Source organism: Physeter macrocephalus, chromosome 3 (assembly GCF_002837175.3).
Source record: "Physeter macrocephalus isolate SW-GA chromosome 3, ASM283717v5, whole genome shotgun sequence".
Classification (NCBI taxonomy): domain Eukaryota; kingdom Metazoa; phylum Chordata; class Mammalia; order Artiodactyla; family Physeteridae; genus Physeter; species Physeter macrocephalus.
This window is the reverse complement of record NC_041216.1, coordinates 3,056,974-3,076,247: the sequence shown is the minus strand read 5'-3', so window position 1 is coordinate 3,076,247 and position 19,274 is coordinate 3,056,974. Positions and strand designations below refer to the sequence as shown.

At 38.3% G+C, this 19,274-nt stretch overlaps 1 protein-coding gene across 21 annotated transcripts in view; it reads right to left on the bottom strand.

Moving 5' to 3' along the window:
• Positions 1-19,274, bottom strand: part of SCMH1 (Scm polycomb group protein homolog 1) — a 207,019-nt gene that overhangs the window by 97,622 nt on the left and 90,123 nt on the right. For 19 of the 21 annotated variants that reach the window (XR_003678541.2, XR_003678540.2, XR_008616609.1 and 16 more), the window contains one exon: positions 4,417-4,505. Coding sequence is in view for 17 of the 21 variants with exons in the window: in XM_055082698.1 (XP_054938673.1) it covers positions 4,417-4,505 (89 nt within the window). In the remaining 4 variants the exon portion in view is untranslated. Of the gene's footprint in view, positions 1-4,416; positions 4,506-10,885; positions 10,932-19,274 lie in introns of those variants that run through there. The other 2 variants (XM_028485634.2, XM_028485643.2) reach the window with 2 other exon arrangements.

Genomic DNA, 19,274 nt, shown 5'->3' with positions numbered 1-19,274 from the left:
ATGCAGGGTACATCAAGTTGATTGTGGAGATTTAATCCGCTGCTCCTGAGGCTGCTGGGAGAGATTTCCCTTTCTCTTCTTTGTTCGCACAGCTCCTGGGGTTCAGCTTTGGATTTGGACCCGCCTCTGTGTGTAGGTTGCCTGAGGGCGTCTGTTCTTTGCTCAGACAGGACGGCGTTAAAGGAGCAGGTGATTTGGGGGCTCTGGCTCACTCAGGCCGGGGGGAGGGAGAGGCACGGAACATGGGGTGAGCCTGTGGCGGTAGAGGCCGGCATGATGTTGCACCAGCGTGAGGTGCACCGTGTGTTCTCCCGAGGAAGTTGTCCCTGGATCACAGGACCCTGGCAGTGGTGGGCTGCACAGGCTCCCGGGAGGGGAGGTGTGGATAGTGAACTGTGCTTGCTCACAGGATTCTTGGTGGCTGTAGCAGCAGCCTTAGCGTCTCATGCCCGTCTCTGGGGTCTGCACTGACAGCCGCGGCTCGCACCCGTCTCTGGAGCTCCTTTAAGCAGCTCTCTTAATCCCCTCTCCTCGCACACCAGGAAACAAAGAGGCAAGAAAAAGTCTCTTGCCTCTTCGGCAGCTCCAGACTTTTTCCCGGACTCCCTACTGGCTAGCTGTGGCACACTTCAGGCTGTGTGCACGCAGCCAACCCCAGTCCTCTCCCTGGGATCCACTGAAGCCGGAGCCTCAGCTCCCAGCCCCTGCCCGTCCTGGCGGGTAGGCCGACAAGCCTCTTGGGCTGGTGAGTGCTGGTCGGCACTGATCCTCTGTGCGGGAACCTCTCCGCTTTGCCCTCCGCACCCCTGTTGCTGCGCTCTCCTCCGTGGCTCCGAAGCTTCCCCGCTCCACCACCTGCAGTCTCCACCCACGAAGGGGCTTCTAGTGTGTGGAAACCTTTCCTCCTTCACAGCTCCCTCCCTCTGGTGCAGGTCCCGACGCTATTCTTTTGTTTTTGTTTCTCCTTTTTTCTTTTGCCCTACCCAGGTACATGGGGAGTTTCTTGCCCTTTGGGAGGTCTGAGGTCTTCTGCCAGCATTCAGTAGGTGTCCTGTAGGAGTTTTTCCACATGTAGATGTATTTCTGATGTATTTGTGGGGAGGAAGGTGATCTCCACGTCTTACTCTTTCACCATCTTGAAGCTCCCCTGACAGGCGGATTCTTAACCATTGTGCCACCAGGGAAGTCCCCGATTCATATGTTAACCATTCTATATTTAGTCTTTTGGTGGATCCCCTTCAGATCATAACTGTATAGCTGACATAATTAAGTCTAAAGCTCATCTTTAAACAATACAAGAACCTCAGAAAATTTAAACTACTCCTGAGTTAATAGGTGTTTGATAATTTTGTTCCACATTGTTATACTGCCAATTGATCACTTCTGTTAGTATAACTGGTTTATACAGTTATAGGCAATGGTTGATTAGTTTTACTCACATGTTAAACAATCTTTCTTCAGCAGTACTTTTTGCATCTCATTCTTACTTTCCAGGTTCAATTATCTTTATTTATTTATTTATTTATTTATGGCTGTGCTGGGTCTTCATTGCTGCGTGCGGGCTTTCTCTAGTTGAGTCGAGTGGGGGCTACTCTTCGTTGTGATGCATGGGCTCATTGTGGTGGCTTCTCTTTTGTGGAGCATGGGCTCTAGGTGTGTGGGCTTCATTAGTTGTGGCACGTGGGCTCAGTAGTTGCAGCACATGGGCTTAGTTGCTCCCCAGCATGTGGGATCTTCCTGGACCAGGGGTTGAACCCATGTCCCCTGCACTGGCAGGCGGATTCTTAACCACTGTGCCACCAGGGAAGTCCCCAGTTATCTTCTTCCTGAAATATACTCTTCAATTGTTCTTTCAGCACATATATTAGTATCTATTTGTGTTAGTTTGCTGAAAATGTTTTGATTTTACATTCATTCTGAAATAATAGTATAATTAGATATAAAATTCTAGGTGGACAACTATTTTTTCTTAGTTCTTTGAAGATATTATTCTATTATCTTTTGGCTTCTACTGCTGCCGTAAAGAAATGTGCTGTCAGCCTAACTGTAATCCTTTTGAAGGTTCAGTCCGCATGGGCATGGAAGCTGCGGATACGGAGGGCTGACTGTACTATGCCATTTTATATAAGGGAGTTGAGTATGTGTGGATTTTCGTATTCAGGGGGTCCTGGAACCAGTCCCCCACAGGTGCAGAACCATCCCTCACAGAGGATGACTGTATTCTGTGTGATTACTTTGCTCAGATCTTTTCTTTTGACTTTAGTTATACCATGATGTTTTAAGGTATATATTTGTCTTTATTACACATTCTGGAAAATTCTGTCATTAACTTTTCAAATATTGACTCTTCTTTATTCTTTCTTTTTTTCTTTTTTTTTTTTTTTTTTTTTGCGGTACGTGGGCCTCTCACTGTTGTGGCTCTCCCGTTGTGGAGCACAGGCTCTGGACGCACAGGCTCAGCGGCCATGGCTCATGGGCCTAGCCGCTCCGTGGCATGTGGGATCTTCCCGGACTGGGGCACGAACCCATGTCCCCTGCATCGACAGGCGGACTTTCAACCACTGCGCCACCAGGGAAGCCCCTATTCTTTCTAATTAATCTTTTTAGAGTTCATGTTCAGCATATATTGGACCTTCTAATAGTATTCTCTTTGTCTTTTCTCTTTAATTTATTTTCCATCTCTTTATCTCTCTGTACTGCACTCTGGGGAAAGTCCTTACATGTGTCTTTCAATTCTTTCTTCTCTATCTAGGTCTAAGTTGCTTATACACCTACCTAAGATTTTGACATTTTAGTGGTTAAGTTTCATTTCTAGATATTCAATTTGTTGTTTTTTCAACTTTGCCTTTAAAAAAAATAGAGGTTTGTACTTTTCTCGTTTTTAAATCCTTCTTTTCATTCCTTACTCATTTTCAAATACTTAATTTATAATCTCTATCTGATATTTCTATTATCTGAAAGTGCTTGAGGTTATAGTCTTACTGTTTGTTGTCCACTGAAGTCTCATCATGCAGGATTTGCTTTGTGTTTTGCGGGCTCTGTAATTATGAACTGAACTGAACTCATCTTCAGTGGTACTTCACTTTTGGGACTTCTATGACATCTGGGTTGAAAACAAACAAACCCTCTAGAGAGGTTTTGGGTTTGCTTCTGCCAGGCACTCAAAAATATCTCATACAATTTTGGAGTTCTGAAACAACACAGGCACTATATCTGAACCCTGGACTTCCATGGGGAAAGACTGTCTTATCAGAAGAGACGACTCACTTCCTACCCCTACCCACGGCCCAGGCAGAGACTCTTCCTCATCAATGCAATAGTCTTTTCACTAAGGAGTAAACATTTGAGGGACCCAATCTGATTTTTTATGTGGCAGTCCCAGGTACATTTTTCTGCCTTGCATGGGCCCAAGGCCTCAACTTCTATCCCACTGTGGTTGTTAAAAGACAAGGTCCTTGGAAAGTAAGACCGGCAAAGCCCCTTACGGCACCTGCAGGTTCAGTACACCTAACACTCTGGTTTTCCTTCCTCATTTTGGCCTTGCAGTTATCTTACTTTTTAGTAAGGTCAGCAAAGCCTTTAAAAGAATACTTGTTGTCCCCTTACCCCCCATCATTTTTAGGTATTCTGCAGTGGAAGGGTTTCAAGTTGTCCAATATACTGTATTCTGGGAACCAGGGTACTCTCAGGGTTTAGACTTAAATGGCAACATAGGCAACCCTAATTCAGTCCCCTTTAGAGAAACTTTAACCTCATTAAAGATCAACTAAGAGCAGACTAATTGCTTCATTCCACGAGAAATCAGGAAGAATGAATACAGGTTTTGGATCCCTGTTCCACCACTTACTAGTCATGCGACCTTGGGCAAGTTCCTTATTCAAAAGTATTTGTTTCCTTAACTACTAAATCGAAATAATAATTCTTGCTTCATAAAGTTAACTGTGGGTATTTAAATGAGATAGCATAGATAAACTCCAAACATACTGTAGGCACTCAAAAAATAGTCTCCTTCTTTTCTCTCTGTTTAGAATATGGACCTTATGGAATGCATGATCTATAATAAGAATAGCTCCTTTAGATTTATACTACACTTTATATGTTTTACTAACAAAAAAATGTTTAACTTCTTAAAACCCTATGAGGTAGACAGAATCCCACTTAACAGATGAGGTCAAAACTTACTATTGGCAGAGCTAGGACCCAAAACCCAGAAATCCTAATTTACCAGTCTAATATTTCTCTGGGGATAATTGTGGCTTTTTAAGGTACTTAAAAAATCCTTCTGCTAAACTAGTTTCTGAGAAGGCATCCTCAGGCCACATATATAATGTAGACATCAGAGGCTCAGTAATTGAAAGAATGTAAGCATTTGACCTTAAGCAATTTGGAGCTGGTGATAGCTGAGGGACACTGTACCTTGTGGAAAATCCTGATGGGAGCCATCTCTGCTCCATTTAGCGTCTTCAAAAGGAACATGGGCCAAGAGGAAGCATTCAGCCGAAATCCTGCAGCAAACATAATGGGCAACAGATAAAAAATATGTCTCAAAGGTAATTGCTATATTAAGTTTTCCCTTTGGAATCCAGCTATGCCTGCCACAACCTATGCTGTGATAGTTATAGAATCACAGATGGTTAGGGAAGGACTTAAACGTTAAGTAGAAGAAAAGCCTCATTAGACAGATGAGGAAATGAGGCATATAAGAGGGAATGTAACTTGCCCAAGGTAATGTTGCAAAGTAAGTAGTGGAGTAAAGTCCCCAACCAAGTTTCCTGAAGCCAAAACAAGTATTACACAACAAATATCATGCCTAAAAAGCTTCCTTGAAAAATACAAAATAGATTTGTGATAGGAATAACAAACACTTAGAAATGATCTAGACAGTAGAGTGTGAACAGGGATATAATAATCTCTTAAGAAGAAACCAGATATGTCTGATAAATCCAATATACAAGTAAATCTTTTTGGTTTATCTCAATGTAAACACACTCTCACTTTTGCTCTCACTTTCTCACTCTCTCTGTCTCTCTCTCTCTCTCTCACACATACACACATATACAGAGTACAAAACACTTTCTGATATTCATTTTTACTTAATGAAGGATCAGGCATTGATGAAAATGGAAGGGATCATCTTATCCAAAAAAAACTCATTTCCAAAAGACTGAAAAGAAGCCTAGGGATGTTAATTGTCCATTGTCATTGTGCAATGACAAGTCAATAAGAATATACCATTTAATTAACAAACTGTAAATATAAGATCATTATCATAGTTAAGTCTTCCAATTAGAGCTCCAAGTGCTTCCTTCAATTTGGTTTCAACCCTCTGTCCTGAGATACCAAAATCTAGTGCTTTCTGATAGTCTCCCAATCTACCTCAGCTTTCCCATTCCTGAGAAAGAACAGATAGGGTGAACCAAAGCTGCAGGGAAATAGCAACAACAACAGTATCTGATATTACTGAGTACTTCACTGTGTGCTAGATTCTGTGCCAGGCACTTTCTACCGACTATCTAATTTAATCCTCAAGACAACCCAGGAGGGGAGAAATTATCTTCATTTTACAGAAAAGGAAAGAGGTATAAAGTAAACTGCTTAAGATTTCAAAGTGAGCAAATGACAAAGATAGGCAGGCAATCTGACTGTTGAGCCCACACTCTTTACTACACTAAATTATCAATGTGCATGTGAAATGAAAAATCAGCTTTTGGGATAAAGTATTAGTTAAGAATTATACTTAAATTAAAGGGGAGGATGTGAGAAGAGAGAAGAAAATGTAAATAAGAGAGGTACCACCCCCACATGATTTAAACTTTTAGTCTCAAAGTTGGCTAGGCTACCAAGTGAGGTTTGCCAGGGTCAGGAGACTTCTTGGGATAGCTCATTCATAAACAGTGGAGATAGCAATTCACACATTCCTGTCAAACTGCTACCACTTCTCTTTTGCTTGCCTAGCTCTTTCTCCTTCTGCAAAAAAACCCCAATTTTATGTGATTTGGTGGGGATGTCTACACTGGGCTCTACCTACCTGGCTATGGAACGCAAAATAATGCCATTTAAAAGCATCGGATTCCCCTAGACCAAAAGTGTATATGTATGTCCCAAGTTGGATCAACTGTTTTCTGCTATGATGTGCATGTTGGAGAGAGCTTTTCTTTCTCTGAGATCATGGTTATAAGGAAGTTTGTAGATTTGGTACTGCTAAGTGGAGAACATAACTGAGAATAAGGCCAATGTAGAGCAGGAGATGGAGACACGAGAGTGTTTAAAACCCTGTGTCCAGACACACTCAGCACCCGGTCTTGGGCTTCGCAGTTACACGAGTCACTAATTCCTGCCTCCTCCTATTGCCCTCCTCTAACCTGGTCTGGGTTGGGGTTTTACACTCCAAAAGAGTCTTGACTACTACTCTTCCTTTGACCACGGTACAAACAAACTTCTCCAGAAATTCAGGTCTGGTTTGTGTGTGAGTAAAACAACTCTCTTTAGGTCAGGGAAGGGTTGACGCAAGCCAAACCTAGTGCAGATTTGCCATGAATGATTCACTACACCTACGGATAAGGCAAAGCTGTTCTAGAGAAATGCTCCCTACACCTTCGTATTAAGAGAGGAGTGGGGAGGAATGACTGCACAATTAGAAAATTCTGATTCATGCCCTCAGTTCCCAACAACAAGAGTGCCTCACCATGTAATTCCCAATTCAATTCTTTAGAAGTGGGTTACTGAGAGGCTACTATCTCATCTGGTACTTGAGCGAAAAAGAAATCCTCTCAGCTCTGGAAACCCTTATAATAATATTATAATAGTTAATATGTATTCAATGCTTATCATGTATTAACTACTTTACAGGCACTTTCTCACAGGATATTTCAAATAATGCCATGAGGTGTGCACTATCATTATCCCTAGTTTGCAGATGATGAAAGAGAAACTCAGGAGAATAGCTTGTCCAAGGTAGTAAGTGGTAGAAACAGATTCCACTACATGATAGTCTTACTCCAAACCTCATGGTTCTTAAGTACGTTTCACTATCTCCTAGCAAGTTTCTTCAAGAGTAGAAGGGCAAAGTAGAAATGTTGTCAACCCAAGGAATTACTGAGTACCTTACTCCCCTACCAAATTCAGGTATATTCACAATCTGTCTTGGGGAGTCATAGATAGAATGTTTAAACATTGAAAGGGATTTCAGAGGCCATATAGTATGAAGGTTTTATATTGTAGATGACAAAACTGAAGTCCAGAGAGGCTAAGAAACTTGTTCATCATCACATAAGTTGTTCCTGTAGTCAGGCTGGAGCCCCAGGACTTTCCATCTGATTCTCTTTCACTACGCTATGCTGCCTCCATAAGAAAACATTTATTATGCTCATATTATTTGCCAGCCTCCATGTGCTAAGCACTTTTAAGTGGGTTATCTCATTTAATCACTTCTACAACTCTGTGAATTTGATAAGAGAAAAGTAGCACTGGTTTTGGAGCCAGGCTCCCTAGATTCAAATCTAGCTCTGCTACTTACCTGGTGTGTGATGTTTGGCACATTATAAGACCTCTCTCTGGCTTTCATTTCCTCAACAATAAAATGGGTAAGAATAGTGACTACTTCAATGGGTTGTTCTAAGGGTTAAAATAGGTTAATACATGCAAAGCACTTAAAACGATGCCTGGTATATGATAAGTGTTAAATGAATGCTGGCTTTTATTTTGATTATTATAGATGAAAAGACTGAGATTAGAGAAATTAAGTAAAATATCCAAGGTCGCTAAGCTAGTAAATAGCAGAGGCAGGATTTAAACCGAATTCCTCTGTCTCCAGAGCCTTCATTATTAATCAGCACATTAATGTCTTCAAATATTTAATCACTCAGTTCTACCATGCTGTCTCTCTTGGTAAAACAACTGGAGTTGTAGATTTGTGCAAAAAGGAAGAGAAGAGTAAAAACAATAATTTTAGGGTCTCCTCAAATTAAACAATGGCTTGCAAGGAAAAGGCCAGGTGGGTAAGAAATTCTAACCTCTAAAGTGGGAGTACCTCAGTGTCTGGCCACCGGTTCTCTCTTCTTGGTCCCCACTTTTTTCCCATCAATGATGACTGCCAATTTATATCTCTAACCCAAACCTCTGTCCTGAGTTTCATGCTCATATTTTCAAATGCCTTATTCTATAACTCTACTTGGATGCCAAGAGATCTCAAAATGAGTAAATCTAAAACAGAACTCTTGATTTTACTACTCCCTTTCCTCCAGTCATCTCATCTCAGTTAATGGAACCACTTATTTAAACCCAAGTGCTGGGACCAAAAAGCCTAGAAGTCACTCTTGGTTCCTCCCTTTCTATTGTCTCTCAAATACAATTAATCAGCAAGTGTTGATGGTTCTTACATCTAATATACCCTAAACCAAACCGTTCCTTACCATTCTGTATTTCTCCTCACTAACACCCTAATCTAAGTGACAGTCAAACTTTGCCCAGACTACTAAAACAGCCTTCTAACCCTTCTCTCTGCTTCTACTTTTGCCTCCCTACTGTCTATTCTCCACACAGCAACCAGAATGATATGGTTATGTTTTTAAAACTATAAATCAGAACACATCACTCTTATGCTTACATCCTATAACACAAAATAAATCTAAAGTCTTTATATATTTAACAAAACGTACATGATCCGGAACTTGCTTACTTCTTATAACTCATCTCCTGCCACTTCCCTGCCCTTCATTCACTGGTCTTTCTGTTTCCCAAGCACACCAAGCTGTGTCCCTCTGCCTCAAACACCCTTCACTTTTCTCAAATCTTTGATAGTTCTTTGCTGAAATATCACCTCCTCAGAGAGGTATTCCTAGACTACCCTACCTAAAATAGCCTCCTAGATCCTGCTCCCTTCTTATTATCCTTACCTTTTATTACTGCCTAAATTTTCTTTCTTTTTTCCATGTAATGTGTATGTCTTTTCCAACCAGAATATGAGCTCCATGAGAGTTTTACTGAACAAAGGAAAAATCTCCACTTATTAAATGGGTGCCAGGAATTGATAAATGCTTTATCATGTTACCCCATTTAATCCTCAACCATGTGTGGCAAAGTTTATTAATGATGTGGCAGGTGAGGCAACTGAAATTCACGGTTAAAAGTCAAGGTAAAGCAACTTACCATTGTCCACACAACTAAACTAGTAAGTGGCTGGGCTAATATTATAAAGCCAGGTCTCCAATTCTAAATCCAGGCATACTGCAAGTGTTCTGTGCTTAGCTAAGATTTATTTTTAAAATATTTATAAACAACCAGTCACAAAGATCTTTCATATGCTCCTAAGACTGTGGGACTACTGAATAGGTTAGGGTTCATTTGTTTGAACGAACAGTGATCTGAGCAAGCTCTGACCTTCAGTGTAGATCAGCAGGTCTAGAATCTAATCATAGTTCATGCCCTCTGGTGGCAGGTAACAGAACAGCACTCATACCAGGAAGCACATGAATGGGCCCTACTCCTTACCCCGCCATTGTCCTATATAGTAATTCCAAGCTTTATGAAGTTATTAGACTCTATGGCTGTCAAGATGATTCCCAAATCATTCTCTCCTCCCAGAGGAGCTTTACATACATGTACACATACAAATACATGTACAGAAACATGCCACCAATTCACTGTACAACTTTGGACAACTAACTTCCCTTTCCCTATTTCTGTATTTGTCAGATGATGACACTGAACTAAAGCAGCGCTTCCAAACTGAGGTTGGGTGGACTATCTAAATTTTACCCCAAGAGTGAGAGAAACGAGAACTGGAAGAGAGGTGCTGAACAAACTGTCTTCCCTGAGGAAGAAGTGAATGTTCAGTCAGGTTGTATTTGGGAAGGACTGTTGGAATTCCTTTTGCTTCTGCCAGGATGCTGTCACCACTTCAATGCTCCACTCTTATATACAAACTCAAACACAAGTTAATTCAGATTTATTTAATTGGGGGTGGGGTTATGACTAGTCTTGAGATAGATGTATGTATAGATGGGTCTGGCATTACTCAATGTCAGGGGCCTTGCAGAGAAGAGAGTTTGGTGAATATTTTTAAAATTACCTTTGTAAAATGAGTATTTAAGATACCATAGTTAAAGTTACTTCTCTCTAAAATTTCATCCCCCCTCCCAAATTTCTATAAACAGAGTTCAAATTTCCATAACCATAAATGAGATACGCATCTTTTAAAATCTCCCTTTTTACTGACAGGCCCTGGAAGCTATTTAGCATAAGACAAGACTGATCAGTGTCAGGAACATAAGAGGGTTCCTTTCAAGTCAATGTCCCACATAGACATCAGAGCATGTGACTAAGTTTGCTGAGCAGGAAGCTTGTACTGGGATCCTGACACACTTGACTAGAGGCCTCACTAGAGGCCAGCTCTGCTCTAGCCTAGGGACTCTCAAACTTGGACACTGAAATCCCCTGGGAAGCATTAAAGAATACATCATCCCACTCCCAGAAATTCAGATTTAATTGATCTGAGGTAAGGCCTAGGCACTGAAATTTTTGAGAGCTCCCTAGGTGATTTTAACTAGCAGCCATGTTTGAGAATTAGTGATCCAGACAGCCCTGTTTAGAAGAAATAACCTCAGTCTAAGGATAGAATGGACCAGTAAAACAAGGGGATGTGAGGAAAAGGTTGACATCACCTGAGAATCATTCTACCTTTTCACCTTTTTTCCCTGGAGGACTCCGCAAAGTAGTAACCAATGTTCCTATGTGAACAGAACACACACACATACACACACACACAAACCACACAAGATTTTAATGGAGAAGAATGCTCTTTAGAGCAATGCTTCCCAAATATAGACCAACTGTGTTAGAGTCTCGGGAGAGCCACTTTACCATGCAGGATCCCAAGCCCCATTACCTAGAAATTCTGATTCAGCAACTCTGGGGAGAAGTCCAGAGGAGGCCTGGGGAACATGAACACACACACATATATATGTATAATTATATACATAAATTATTTAAAACTTTTTATCTTGAAAAATTTTAAACCCAGAGAAAAGTAGCAAAAAACAATACAAGAACAAACTATGTACCCTTCACCTAAATTCAGCAACTAATAACACTTCACCACAATTGCTTTCCATCTATCTACACACAGTTTTTCCTCTGAACTATGTGAAAGTTAGAGACATCATGATATAGACTTCACCTCTACACACATCAAGACATTTGTCCTCAGAACAAGGACATTCTCCTTTAGAACTGCAATATTATCATATCCAATACATTTAAATAAAAATATCTTCAACTGTCCCCGAATCTTTATAGGTGTTTAATTTTTAAAATACATCACGGATGACATATTGCATTTGGTTGTCAAGTTTCTTTAGTCTCCTTTAATCTAGGATAGTCCAGTTGCCTTTTGTTTTTCATGAAATTTTTACTTTTGAAGAGTCTGGCCTGTTTTATAGAACGTCCCACAATTTGGATGTCTTCTGATTGTTTCCTTATGATTACATTAATGCTAAACAGTTTTGACAAAGATACTACATAAGGGATGTTGAGTACTTCTCATTTCATTGCTTCAAGCGGTACATAATGTCAGTTTGTCTAATTATTAATGATACTGAATTTGATCACTTATTAAGGAATGGCAGACAGATTTCTTCACTGTAATTTCCCCTTGTAATTAATAGATAATCAGTGGGGAGAAACTTTGAGACTGTGTGAATGTGCTATTCTCCAATAAGCTTTTTTTTTTTCTTTGTTTTAGCATTCATTGATTATCCTGGTCTGAATCCATTAAAATGGTGGTTGCCAAAATGATAGTTTTCTATCATTCTTTATATTTGTTAGCTGATATTCTGTAAAGAAGAACTTTCTCTGCAACTTTTTTTTTCCTTGTGTATCACTAGGGACCCATGAGGCTATTACTATTGTTCTTCTATTTTTATTATTCTCTTTGATGGTCATATTTTTCCAATTTTGGCTAGTCAAAGAGTCCCTTTAAACTGGTTCCTGTATCCTTCTGATATGTACCCATCATTCTTTGAGACTTCTTTGCTTTCTGGCATAATAAGATCTTCCATATTCAACTTACATTTTCTCTGTTGCTCAGTCTTGGAATCAGCCATTGTTCCAAGGAGCCATGACTCCTTTTAGTGGAGAATGGGATTTAGAAATCAAATCAAGGTGCTCCCACTGCTACTGAGGAGTCATTGTTTCCAGGCCTTTTCAACAGAGCTTGGAATATATACATACATATACATACACATGTATTACCTTAGAATATATACATATACATACGTAAATATTCTAAGTGAATAAGTATTATATTAATATATATTTATTTATATTTTAATACATATTAATATATACTTATATACCTATTTTAAGTTAAGAGTTCATAACATACCTCCAATTCAAATCCTACACTGCAAGGGTTCTTCTTCATCTTTTCCATCCCATACTTGTATCTTATTTACTCATTTGCTCTATCTTCAATACATGCAAAATAGTTTCAGATTATTAGGGCAAAACCACTAACATTATTAAGAAAAAGTCAGAATTTCTTTGCAGTTCCATTTTCCTTTGAAATATGTCCCATTGAGGGTGTACTGTGAAGGTTCTGTGTTCAAGTTGTTTGAACTCTTTTTTCAATGTGGTTATGATATCCATTTGATACAGAGTTCAGTTTGTTTCTGTTTATAGTCAATTTTAGGATATGGCTTGTTCATCTTTTTTTTCTGGTTTAATTTTATGTATTAAGACATTTATATAATTCAAAAGTCAAAAGAATATAAAAGGGTATTTTTAGAGAAGTCTCACTCTCATTTCTATGTTTTCCACCCTATTCCCAGACACTCCCAATTGGTGACCTTTTTGTTATTTTCTGGTTTTAACAGTCCTGTGTTTTTTTATAAAACTAAGTATACAAAATATATGTAAGTTCATGTACATTATATATATGTGCATGTGTGTGTATACACGTATATTTCCCCTTCTTTCTCAAAAGTAAATGGCATTAAGTACATTCACATCAATGTGTAACCATTACCACCATCTCCAGAACTTTTTCATCTTCCCCAAACGAAACTCTGCCCATTAAACAGTAACTCCCCATTCCCCTCTCCCCTTTCCCAGCTCCTTGCAACCGCCATTCTATTTTCTGTCGCTATGAATTTGCCTATATTCGGTACCTTGTATAAGTGGAATCATACAGCATTTGTCATTTTGTGACTGGCTTATTTCATTTATAATAGCATAATATCTTTAAGATTCATCCACATTGTGGCATGTGTCAGAATCTCCTTACTTTTTAATGCTGAATAATATTCCACTGTGTGTATATACCACATTTTATTTATCCATTCTTCTGTCAATGGACACCTGGGTTGTTTTGACCTCTTGGATAGTGTGAATAATGCTGCTAAATATAGGTATACCAATATCTCCTTTAGTCCCTGCTTTCTATTCTTTTGCCTATCTACCCCAAAGTGGAATTGCTAGATCACATGTAATTCTATTTTTAACTTCTTTGAGGAAACATATTGTTTTCCATAGTGGCTGTAACATTTTACATTCCCAGTACACAATACACATGGTTCCAATTTCTCCACATCCTCACCAACACTTGTTATTTTCTATTTATTTGATAATAGCCATCCTAATGGGTGTGAAGTATTATCTTATTGTGTTTTTGATTTGTATTTCCCTAAATGATTACTGATGCTGAGCATTTTTTCATGTGCTTATTGGCCACGTGTATATCTTCTTTAGAGAAATGTCTATTCAAGTCCTTTGCCTATTTTTTAATCAGGTTGTTTATTTGCTGTTGTTGAACTGAAGGAGTTTTAAAAAATATATTCTGGATATTAACCCCTTACCAGATATATGATTCACAAATATTTTCTCCCATTCCATGAGTTCCCTTTTCACTCTGTTAAAAGTGTCCTTTGATAAACAAAATTTTAAATTTTGATGCAGTCAAATTTAACTATTTTTTTCTTTTGTTGCCTGTGCTTTTGGTGTCATGTCCAAAAATCATTGCCAATTCCAGCGTCATGAAGCTTTTTCCCTATGTCTTCTTCTAAGAGTTTTACAGTTTTAGCTCCTACATTTAGGTTGTTGATCCATTTTGAGTTAGTTATTGTATAATGGTGTAAGGTAAAGGTCCAACTTCATTCTTTCGCATGTGGATATCCAGTTTTCCCAATACTACTTGTTGAATCGGACATGTGATTTTGAAAAAATAATAGCTTTAGTGAGATGTAACTCAATTTATACTTTTAAATATCCGATTCAGTGGTTTTTAGAGTTATGAAACATCATTCTATCTAATTTTAGAACATTTTCATCACTCCTCCAAAAAGAAAACCCATATCTATTAGCTGCCACCCCCCATTGTCCCTTCATCCCAATCCCTGGAAACCACTAACCTACCCTCTGCATTTTTGGATTTGCCTATTTTCTCCCATCGTGTGGGCTCTTTTCACTTTCTTGATAGTGTCTTTGGAAGCACAAAAGCTTTTAATTTTGAAGCCCATTTATCTAGTTTTTCTTCTGTTGTTTGTGCTTTTGGTGCCATATCTAAGAAACCTAATGCCTAATCTAAGGTCATGAAGATTTACTCCCATGTTTTCTTCTAAGAGTTTTATAGTCTTAGCTCTTACATTTAGGTCTATTATCCACTTGGAGTCAATTTTTGTATATGGTGTGGAAGTGGGGTCCAATTTCATTCTTTTGTATGTAGATATCCAGTTGTCCCTGTGCCAGCTGTTGAAAACCCCTACTGAATTATCTTGGCACCCTTGTTGAAAATCAACCGAGCATAAATGTATGGGTTTATTTCTGGACTCTCAAATCGAATCCTCTTATCTATAAGTCTATGTTCAATTTATGCCAGTACCACAATGTCTTGAGTACTGTTGCTTTGTAGTAAGTTTTGAAATTGAGAAATTTGAGTCCTCAGTAGTGTGCTGATTTTTGCTGAAGTTCATATGACTTTCTTCCTTAGCTATTTTAATATGGTGAAGTCCATTAATGGTATTTCTGAAGTTAAATATTCTTTTCATTCCCAGAAAAAAAAAGCTACTTTGTCTTGATGAATTATTGTTGTAAATATGTTGAACTCTAATTCCTAATATTTTATTTAGGTGTTTTGTAATAATATTCACACGAGGCTGTGTGTGTGTGTGTGTGTGTGCGCGCGCACGTGTGTGTGTTTAAATCAGGTTTAAGTATCAAAGTTCTACCTGCTTCATAAAAAGAATTTGGATATTTTCCTTTTTCTGTGATCTAGAAGTGCACTGTCTAGTACGGTAGCCAACAACCACATAGGTTTTTAACTTTAAATTATAATTAAAATAAAATTAAATATTCAATTCTTTAGTTGCAGTAGACACATTTCAAGTGCTCTACAGACACATGTGGCTGGTGACTACCATACTGGACAGCAAAGACACAAAACATTTCCATCATCACAGAAAGTTCTGTTGGGTATCACTGACGTACAACAACTTAAGTAGCATTGAGATTATCTGGTATTCAAGGTTTTGTAGGATTTCCCTCTAAAATAATCTGCATGCGGTACTTCGATGTAAGTGCTTTGAAAACATATGTGATGCTCCTAGGGTCAGTTTTGACAAACAGTATTTTCCTATTTCACCTAGCTTTCCTAGTTTACATAGAGCTATTCCCGTCATTGTCATTTCTACTTTTGTATATCTGTGCTTATTCTTTTTTTTTCTTTATTAGGCTAACTAGTGGTTTGTTATTTTGTTGAGGTTTGCTCCAAAGAAACAGTATTTTGATTTACTGCTTTTCTATTTTCTACCACATTAATCTCTCTATCTTTATTTTTTCTTCTACTTATTTCTCCTTTGTGTCTGCTTTGGAGTGTAACTTTTTCTAGCTTTTTGAATTGGGAATTTAAATTCGTAATATTTATCCTTTCATTTTTCTTTATGTCAGGTATTTATGGCTAGAAGTTTTCTTCCAACCACTGCTTTAATTGTATCTCAAAATTCTGATATGATGCTTATTATCATTATGTTTTAGGAATTTTAAAATTTTGGTTTATATTTCCATTTTTCAAACAAAAGTTGTTTAAAGAGTTTTAAATTTCAATGTGGAAGGGCATTTACCAGGGTATAAAGTTTGATATGCATACATACATACACGCACACACATATGATCTATCTTATTCATTAAAGTCTTCAACCCCGTTACTTTTTGTCCTCTTGGCCTGTCTTGTCTTGAGAGAGGTGTGTTAATTCTCCTATTAGTGTGTTGGTCTATGTCTCCTTGCATTTACCATAATTTCTATTTTATTAATTCTACCATGTCTAATAACAGAATTGTAACCTCTGCTATTATATTGTTTGAAGTTCCTTCATATATCCTTGGCATTAAGGTATGAGGTATGTCTCCTATACAGAGTATAAAGTTAGGTTTGACTTTGAGCACCAATCTGGAATTTTTTTCTTTTAATAGGTGAGTTAAAACCATTTACATTTATTAATATAAATTACACATTTGGTCTCACCTCTGTCACATTATGTTTTATTTACTGCATTTTCCATATTTAGTTCATCTCTTTGTATCATCTGTTTCTTGATCTTTTTGTTCCTTTGGTATTTAGGAAGTTCTGGAATTTTGTTTTAGTAGTTACCTTCATACTAACATATGTTATAATGTCCTTAATTCCCTTAGTTCCTCACTTAGGCTTCTACTATTTGGTTTATCAGTTTTAAGTGATACCCAGGACCCCATCTACAGATACGACAGGAGGAAAGGGGCTTGCTTTCTGGCTGCATTGTGTTGGCTTGGCAGGCTCCTGCAGCACCCCATCTTCCCTGTGGCCCAGATCCGGGAGTGCAGGGCAGCCCATAGCAGCACCACCCTCCCCATCTTAAATGGTTCTGTAGAAGAGTTTCTCCAGAGACACACCTCTCCATGAACAGCTTTCTCAGCACCCTGGAGGACAGAGTTCTAGCAAGTTCCACTGCTGTGGTACCACAGTGATTTCTCTCATCCAGTGAGCCACAGCTGTGCCTCCTCCAACAAGGTCTACATCTCAGCCCTGAGATGGGTGAAGGGAGGCTCTTCCTTGGGTGCTCTATCTCTGCCCCAGTGTAGTGGCTTCTCCTTATGTCTGCTCTTCTTATATTCTTTAGAGTTCTCTTGCCTTTTGACTAGCCAATCCCTCACTCCAATCCTCTGTTATAGTTAACATGTATATTAAACTTTGTGTTTAAACTGCTGTGTGGGTTCTCTTTCTTCACTGGATCCAGACGGATACCATACTATTCTACTCTTGTCCCTTCCTTTGTTTTTGTCTTAGATCGATCATCTGTTGTTTGGATGGAGCTCTTTCCATAATTGATTCCTTAGGAAGGGCTTGGGGTCACAATATTTCCTGAATTCTTGCATGTTGAAAACTCTTTCAGTATAATCTCAGGACTTGAAAAAACAGCTTGTCTAGATATAAAACCTGTCTTTTCATTTTCTTTCCTTGAATTTCTTAAAAACGCTGCTCCACTTAGTCTTGCTTTGTATTTTGCTGTTGAGAAGTATGATGCAAACCTGACTTTCTTTCCCTTGTGAGTAATTTGGCCTTGTTGCTGGAGGCTTAGATGAATTTTTCTTTATTCTTAGAGTATAATAGTTTTACTAGAATATGTCTTAGAGTTGACCAATCTAGATCAATTTTTCCAGGAATAAGGTAGGCCCTTTCAATATGAAGGTTTAGGTGTTCTTTAATTTTTGGAAAATTTTCTTATATTACAATTTTAAGTATTAATTCTGTTTATCTTCTTCAGGGACTCCAAATATATATGTATACACATACATAAACACATTGGATATATACAAATATATATACACATTGGATCTTTGTGGACTATGTTCTATATCTAACAGTTCCTTTCTGATACTTTTAAACCTTCTCTAATATTTATTTTTATTTCTCTTCTCAATGTCCCTTATTATATTTCCAGTTGAATCTATTGTCCCAGTGGGTACCCTGGAATTGAGTCTTCAACTGAGATTATTTTTCTTTCAATTTTTTTCTTCAGTTTGAACAATTCTATTTTCACATCTTCCTGTCTATTGTGCATTTCTAGTATGACTTAAAATTTTTGATTCAAGGTATTTATTTTTTCATATCTGTCAATACTTATTTAATCTGAGATGGGTTGCAACAGAACAGTTTTATTTTTCTTTCAATTTTTTTCTTCAGTTTGAACAATTCTATTTTCACATCTTCCTGTCTATTGTGCATTTCTAGTATGACTTAAAATTTTTGATTCAAGGTATTTATTTTTTCATATCTGTCAATACTTATTTGAGATGGGTTATTGTGCAACAGTTTTCCTCTGGCTACTCACTGATTTTGGCTGTAGCATTTTCAATAGTTAAAATGGTTTTATCCTCTATTTCTGTTTTTCTTCACGTAGAAGCTTTTTATAGATGTTGACTGCTGTTTCCTAATCCTTTGAAATGTCTTATATTTTCCTGGGCTTGCAAAAAACAGGATGTTCCATTTTGGCAGGGATCTTGGGTCATGAGTTTTCTGTTGGCATAGTGAAATGAAGTTTCTTTAGTAGATGAGCCTATTTGGGATGGGATGGGAAGGTTTATATGTCTTTTGATTTTATGATTCTCTTTTGTTCCTGCATAACTCTAAATCACTACCCATGGTTTCCTTCTTTTCCTTCAATATTATAGCTACCTTTCCCACAAAGGTAGTTGTCTTCCCAAGACTGCTATCACTCGTCCCTCACTCTTTTAATTCACTCTCTTTCTTCTGATTCTCCAGTAGCCAAGGCTCTAATCAAGTAGCTCTTAGCTCTCTTTCAGTATTTCCCACTGTGGATGGGACTGTCTTTTTCTGGGGGTGATTTTGGCTGTGTTAGGCTCCCATTGTCCTCTCCCTTTTTAAAGTAGTTTCTACCTACATAAAACTCTTCATTCGGGTATGGGGTGGGTACTAGCTCTAGCGGTTTCAGATCTTTATTTCTGAACATGTAGACAACAAGTTACTGAAATCTGTGGTATTTTTTTTTAACATCTTTATTGGAGTATAATTGCTTTACTATGGTGTGTTAGTTTCTGCTTTATAACAAAGTGAATCAGCTATACGTATATATATATATATACACATATATATGTATATATATATATATATCCCCATATCCCCTCCCTCTTGCGTCTCCCTCCCTCTCACCCTCCCTATCCCACCCTTCTACGTGGTCACAAAGCACCTAGCTGATCTCCCTGTGCTATGCGGCTGCTTCCCACTAGCT